The sequence below is a fragment of the Limulus polyphemus genome, unplaced genomic scaffold, assembly GCF_000517525.1.
Source record: "Limulus polyphemus unplaced genomic scaffold, Limulus_polyphemus-2.1.2 Scaffold12970, whole genome shotgun sequence".
Classification (NCBI taxonomy): domain Eukaryota; kingdom Metazoa; phylum Arthropoda; class Merostomata; order Xiphosura; family Limulidae; genus Limulus; species Limulus polyphemus.
In genome coordinates, this window is record NW_013678580.1 from 1 (window position 1) to 7993 (window position 7993).

The following is a 7993-nucleotide window of genomic DNA, read 5'->3' on the forward strand; positions in this document are numbered from 1 at the left end:
TACTCTGATTTAGTCATGGTAGATATGGTACTCTGATTTAGTCATATCATGATCGGCTTAGCTGTCAACTGGTTTTATCTAGTGTGTTAATAATTTTAAGACTTAGCTTTCACTTTACAGGGAGATAGAGGTTCCCCAGGACAGGATGGTCCACCAGGATTACCTGGTATTCAGGTATATTAATAATCCAGTTTCTTTTGATAAATGTTCTCAATACACGAATAGCCACCTATTACTATAAATAAGTTATCTGTTTAATTTGCAAATATTTCAAACTTTTAATTTTTTTAATTTACAATATTCCTTTTCATACATTGTTATTTTCTAGCCAATCTAAAAAAAAATATATAATTAAAATTTCTAACCCTTTTCATTAAATATAATTGTTATTTCTATGTCTCAGTTTAATCTTGTTTTCTCTGGTTAAATTATAATCAACAATATCATATTGGAATAGTTCATAATAGCTAGTGACAAGTTTTTTCTGTGTGATAATGTGTCATATTGGATGGTCAGAGAAAGTATTCTAATAATTACTACTAAAGGGTGTAACTGGACCTGCAGGACCTCCAGGACGTCCAGGACATAATGGGAATGATGGAAAGCCTGTAAGTGCATGGCCATGTTATAAGTAATGTTAGAAAAGTACAGTCAGAAATTTATAAGACCTCAACAGTATCTACTGCGATAATGTTTCCTTGTAAAGATTTAGTAACTTATGGCAAGAACGTAATGTTTGTTTTATTAAACTAAATTCTCTTCTTGATACTTCAAGTGAATATGTTACTGTTCTATATCTTTTCATGATTTAAACATTTTAAATGTGAGGTTAGTTTATGATAAATACTAATACTTATGTTGCTTTACCACCTTAGGGACCACCAGGGCCACCAGGACAAAAGGTATTTAGCAAAATGTATTATTTAAATATTGCAATCAATATATATACCCGACATGGAGAACCATACAAACAAACATGTAGTTAACACTTTTTTTACTTAATGACTCCTTAATGTAGTTCTTTGTGAACTACAGTCAATGTTTTGTTACTTAATGTATCCTGACAGTATGTACTGTAGTAGTAAAGTTTAATGATGGTTCTTTGTGAACTACAGTCAGTGTTTTGTTATTTAATTATCCTGACAGTATGTACTGCAGTAGTAAAGTTCAATGATGGTTCTTTGTGAGCTACAGTCAGTGTTTTGTTATTTAATGTATCCTGACAGTATGTACTGTAGTAGTAAAGTTTAATGATGGTGCTTTGTGAGCTACAGTCAGTGTTTTGTTATTCTGATACAATATCTTACCTTCTGTCACAAAAAGCTTTCTTGAGTTATACTGCCCTCTACTGGCACAAGTTTTCATATGTTAACATGAGATATCTGCATACTAACATGCAAATCATTATGTAGCAACCCTCCACCAATAGGAGTGTGACATTACCCCTATCGTAATTTCTCTAATCTTGCAGCTGTTAACCATTTAGAGATTGGTCAGATCACACCAAACCACACCTGAAGTGGAGAGGACAGGTGAGAAATGTGAGGGAAGGGAAGTATCTCTTGGAAATACATTTTCAGTTTAGGAAAATGCTAACTTTCGATACAATGTCTTACCTCTCCTCATAAAAAGCTAAGATCCCACATTGAACTGATGTGATGGAGGGTCAGTGAGAAGATGACCCCCTTTAGGAAGCACCCAAAGGAAAACCATGCCAGTAAAGGGCAGTATAAGTCAAGAAAGCCTTTTGTGGGAAGGAGATAAGTACCTATTGGAAATACAGTTTAGGAAAATATTAACTTTCATGAATTTTGAAAGTATGTGCTGTATTACTAAATTTTAATGATGCTTAATAAAGTTTCCCAATTCAAGTTTTGATATTTTCTAAACCCAACAAACATTCCCTGTTTAGGTTCTGAGATATTCTAACTCCAAAAAAGTTGTCCCAGATTTAACGTTTAGTATAAATATTTCTCTCTCTCTTGTTTTACTGAAGAAAACAGAAAGCACTAAACGATTACTTTTATTTTAGGGTAACAGTGGAGTTGAGTTTGATGAGCAGAGCAGCATGCAGGGTCCAAAGGTGAGTACATTACGTATTAGATTACACATACATACAGAATGTTGACCATGCTTAGTTATTTCACCGTTTCAAATACTGAAAGTACACTTAACAAGTGTTTTACAAAAATCCAGATATGTAAAATTTTAAAATCACTTTTTTAATAAAAATGTTCATATATTTTTTTTAAATATTAATTTTGTATACAAAACAAGAGAAATCTCTACAATTAACCTTGTCTATAGACAAATTAAAAATGTTTAGTTAAAGTTAATATTTCCAACTATAAACAATATACGTTCTAATCAACCTTCTATATAACTAAGAAGTCCAAATTAATGGTTTTATTTTAAAATGCATATATAAGAAAAAACCCAGGGTTTTAGTTTTTTTCCTTAATAATGTACTTATCAGAAACATTCCAGTTTCTTAACTTTAACTAAGTATGCCACATTCATAAGAACAATTCCAAGTTCATAGTTTTTCGCTAACAATCGTTACATTTTTAAGCCTTCAGAAGAAAAATTCCTGATTTGGTTTTAAAGATATCTAACTTACTGCATCAGTATTAAAGAACAGGTTATAAACCAAAACAATATATGCCTTGATGTTTACAGCATCATTAAAGAACAGATTGTAAACTAAAAATTATACATCCTGATGGCTACATTAGCAGCATGAAAATCAACTTGAGGCAGTTCTTAACTCCTTCATTATTCAATGTACAAAATCATTTAAAAACACATTATAAAAAGGCTTGTCTCTATACAAAATCATTTAAAAACACATTATAAAAAGGCTTGTCTCTATACAAAATCATTTAAAAACACATTATAAAAAGGCTTGTCTCTATACAAAATCATTTAAAAACACATTATAAAAAGGCTTGTCTCTATACAAAATCATTTAAAAACACATTATAAAAAGGCTTGTCTCTATACAAAATCATTTAAAAACACATTATAAAAAGGCTTGTCTCTATCACCCACAAATATTGAAAGAGTAGATGGCAACAAATATAAGTAGGTTTAGCAAATATCTGACTGTAGTTCAAATATATATATATATTTAATGTTTTTCAGTTTTTGTCATGAAGTCCTAAAGAGTAAGCATTAGCTTTCTCTGATGAATAGATACTTGGCTAACATAACACGTTTGTTTCATTACATTTTATGAATAATGTAGACAAAGTTGACTATACTAACATATTTCATGGACAGCTGATATTTAGAACTGGACAAACATTTATGTCTGTGCTGCAGTCTGTGATTATAAACATTGTATAAACAGACAGCACAAAAAAGTATAGAACATTACAGAAATTACTGTTAAAGTTTCAACAAAAGTAAATCAAATAGAATAATACAAAAACTCAATAACCCTATGTGTGTGCGGGGGGGGGGGGTGCATACTGGTGGCTGGAGGGGGGGGACATAGCCTTTTTTGCTGGAGAGCCCAAAAGAAACAGAAGAGGTTGGAGACAAAGATAACCTAATAAAACTGTCACTTTGCTCTCCAAGCTATTTTGCTCTTACGTTTTATTTTTAAAAAATTATTAAAAACAGGTACAGAAAAATGATGATTTTGCTGTTATCATTTGAGAAAATTATTTCTATGTGAAGGTAGGTGCAAGGGAAACTTTGCTGAATTAGGGGAGTGTGCCTCTATTTAAAGTTGCGAAAATGCTGCCATAAACAGTTCTAAGGAATGTAAACCAAACTGAATAATTACAGAACCAAATAATATACTGTAAACAATTCCAAAGAATGTAAACTAAACTGAATAATTACAGAACCAAATAATATACTGTAAACAATTCCAAAGAATGTAAACTAAACTGAATAATTACAAGAACCAAATAATATACTGTAAACAATTCCAAAGAATGTAAACTAAATTGAATAATTACAGAACCAAATATACTGTAAACAATTCCAAAGAATGTAAACCAAATTTAATAATTACAGAACCAAATAATATCTCGTAAACAGTTTCGAAAAACGTAAACCAAATTTAATAATTACAGAACCCTAGTAACAATTTAAAAAACCCATCATATTGCAAGCTTAAATAATTCTTATTCAGTATTATATATTTTTAGTTTTATATTTAATGTGTTTCTTCCTCTAGGGTTCCATGGGTCGTACAGGTTGGCCAGGATTGGTGAGTTTCTTATCTATCTAATTGTTAAATCTGGAATATATATATATATATAATGAACAGTAATATTTTGGAGTGTATTAAAGAAATTCAAACACAACAAATGCTATTTTTTTTCACATATATTTTGGCTAAACATCCTCTTCTGTAAAATCTGCTATTGTAATTATTTGTCATTGTTTTCACTCAGTCTTTTTAAATGTCAAATGTTTTTTTGTTAAGAAACAAGTTTTTATTGTTATTGTTTAAACTTGCATTGAATCTATTTAGTGATGATTTGTTTAATAAAACAGAGAAATAATGGTACATAGTTTATGGTTTATAAGCTCTTTTTTTATTGTTTTAATTGAAATGTTTATAAGTTAATGAAAAAAATCAAGTGTTTATAACATTCAGTTTTTTATCCCTTACTTTTATCCGAATAATGAAACTTCATAATTACTTCAAATTATTCACTCTTTATAAAATGCTTGTTATTTATCTTTATTCTAAAGTTATTGAATTAATATCATGGTATTGAACTGTGAAGTAAGCTTATGGTAATTCAATTTTATTCCAGTGATAATTTTAATCTAAGAAACAGATGAAGCAGCTAACATGCCTAAAAAACTTGAAACAAACAATTCAACTAATCAAGTTTTTTTTATGTCCAGCCTTTGGCACTTTCACTGGTACAATTAGGACTTTAATACATGTTTCTGTCATCAAAATATAGTTAGTATTTGCACTGGTGTTTATAAAATGTTAAAATTCCTAATTTCTTAAATTAGTTTGATAATTAGGAAATGCTCTCTTTAGTGTTAATTTTCTTTCAAATTTACACGTAAATTGTTTATTTTTGGCATGAAGCCTGGTGAACGGGGTGCCCCTGGAAATCAAGGGCCACCGGGTCTGCCTGGTCCTGTTGGAATACCTGGAGCCAGAGGGCCCCCAGGAATACCTGGAACACCTGGAAGAAGAGGTCAACCAGGAATACCAGGACTTCCTGGTCTTCCAGTAGGTGATATTTGTTTTATTGTTATCCTTCATTGTGCATTCAATACGCAGCTGACAGAGAAATACCAAAACTTCAGCCAGTTAACATTTATATCACTGGGTATACAATGTTTCGTTACAAACAAATGTGGGAGACAAAACAAATTCTCATTTTTGGAGAGGGGGGGGGAGACACTTTATTTGCTATGTTAAGCATGACCATTGAATGTAAAGTTGAAACAAGTTTACCTGATAATTATATACAAGTCTTTAATTCATATTTATAGAGGGACTTCAGAATTTGGGGTGAGGGTGGGGAGTACATGTTAGTAGTGACACTACCTATGTTAAAAAAGTTTTACAATCTTAGATGTGTAAAAATTGAATGGTCAATAGCAATAAAAAACTGGGGGCAATACGTAATCATGTTAGTCACATATGCCTGCTTGTAGGGTTAGAAATATGTATGCTATATCGTTAATTTACATTTGTTTCAACAAAAAATGACTAATCTATTGAAATTAACAATTTCTTTTTATTTAATGTCATTGTTTCACTTGATAAAAACAGGACATATTAAATCCCAGATATAACTGAACATCAAGTCGGTTGTTGGTTATTCAGCTAAGAAAAGTAGCTAATAGACTGACAAAATGTATGACAGGTTTTTAGCCACAAAGTTAAAATTATCCTTACCTGAAAATGTATTCACACAGAATAGCTCGATACCTCGTGCATCTGACTATGAGACTTGCATGTCAATAGCCTTGAACTCTCTCACACCTAAAAATCACGTGCTTAACATGAACTGTATGATGACATATGACAATAGCCCTTCACCAATAGGAGGTTGATGCAATTTCCTTGCACAGTCACTGACCTTAAACACTTGAAAAAACTTCATTCTTTGACGAGGCATGAAGAAAGTGCAGGGGGAGAATGAGCTCCCTTCCAAAAGTGCTTGAAGAGAAAGCCCATGGAGTGTGACACCGAATGGCAGAGGTTCTGCAGGGGCACACCCATGCTTGAAGGGAAAGCCCATTGAGTGTGACACCCAGTGGCAGAGGTTCTATAGAGGCACATCTATGCTTGAAGGGAAAGCCCATGGAGTGTAACACCCAGTGGCAGAGGTTCTGCAGGGGCACACCCATGCTTGAAAGGGAAAGCCCATGGAGTGTGACACCCAGTGGCAGAGGTTCTATAGAGGCACACCTATGCTTGAAGGGAAAGCCCATGGAGTGTAACACCCAGTGGGAGAGGTTCTATAAGGGCACACCCATGCTTGAAGGGAAAGCCCATGGAGTGTAACACCCAGTGGCAGAGGTTCTATAGGGGGAGACCCATGGTAGATTGCATCTCATCTTGACTAGTGTATACTCTTTGGCTGAAAGGAAGAGGGGTAAAGGAAAAGAACCCCAAGTGTTGCAAGGATGGGTAGAATTTTTTACATGACTAACCAAGCACCCGCATACAAGTTGTTGGCAAACCAAGAAGTGTAGTTTGGTTAGAGTGAGATCAGACCATACTGGTGTGTGCCTCACCACAAATTATCTTTTATGTTAGTTAAAATGAAAAGAGATGGAGATGGCTGAATGAAAACAATAGGTTCAAATTATCTTTTATGTTAATACTTAAAATGAATGGCATGCTAGGCTGCAGATCAGAAAGGTTCAGTTTTGAGTCACAACATGCAGATGAACACACACTACTCTTTCAGCTGTGACAGTTAATTTATGAGAAGTGGTGTAAGTGCTGTTGAATGGTTACCCTAATTAGTAGTTAGGGATGGTTATGTTATGAATGTGGCCTTTAAGATAACGTGTTCATCAGGTTCAAAATGCTCAAGCTATCAATTTGAAAAGGTATCAATATCAAGATCTATCATTCATCTTATTTGTACTTAAAAGTTATAATAAAAAGGATTCAACATCATGATGCATTAGTGACAACAGTTCATCATTTGTGTTATTAATTCCTAAAAGTTATAATCATAGTGGGATTCCCATTTTAAAATATATCAACGTTCAACTGATATGAAGGAAACATACAGATTTAAAAAAACCAAAAATGCTTAAGTTTCTGATGTTATGTGTAACAATTCAGCAAATGATTGAACTCAGGTTCAACAAGTAAGTCCTTTATGTTTGAGTTTAATAAGCTTACCAAACCATATTATTACAAGAAAACTTGCAAGATGGTTCAATGAACAGTTGATCAAATCAAAGTAAAAACTGTAGCATTGACATACATAATAATTAGTCTTTATACATATCTTTCACCCCTGTTAACTGATGAGTTTAGTTTATCAGTTAGGATTTTGTTTTCCCACTAACTGGTTTTAGGAATTTAACCTAAAATTAACTACTAAAGTAAAATTACAAGTTTTTCCACATTATGTTTTTTTTTAGTTTATGATGTTGAATTATAATTTGTAATTTGTTCAGGGGAGAGGAATTAGAGAAGAAGAAATAAAAGAACTTTGTACCTCAATGCTGCAAGGTAGGAAGTTTCTCTTCTTTTTCATTTTACAATTTGACGTTATTAAACAGTTTATACATTGTACTATAGCAGTACTGTGTAACAAATTTTACATATTTAATATAAAAGTGTCTAAAACTCACCAGGTCTAGAGGGCAGAGTGAATTCTATTACTTTGGAACATGTTGCTATCCAAACTTTTATCTTTCAAGTTCTGGTGATGTCAGTCTTTGCATCATACATATCATCCATCCATTCAATATATCCAGATTTGTTTTCTGAAATAAAGGTCTAGTTACGTTAGGGCTAGCATTTTTA

General features: G+C 32.5%; 1 protein-coding gene across 1 annotated transcript; it reads left to right on the top strand.

Annotated features, from left to right (window-relative positions):
* Positions 1-120: 120 nt before the first annotated feature.
* Positions 121-7696, top strand: LOC106477141 (collagen alpha-1(VIII) chain-like; the record flags this gene model as incomplete). Its single annotated transcript, XM_013937732.1, has 7 exons — positions 121-174; positions 546-608; positions 876-902; positions 2033-2083; positions 4193-4225; positions 5072-5218; positions 7642-7696. Coding segments are annotated over 7 exons (430 nt in total), but the record flags the coding sequence as incomplete, so codon positions are not given.
* Positions 7697-7993: the final 297 nt, after the last annotated feature.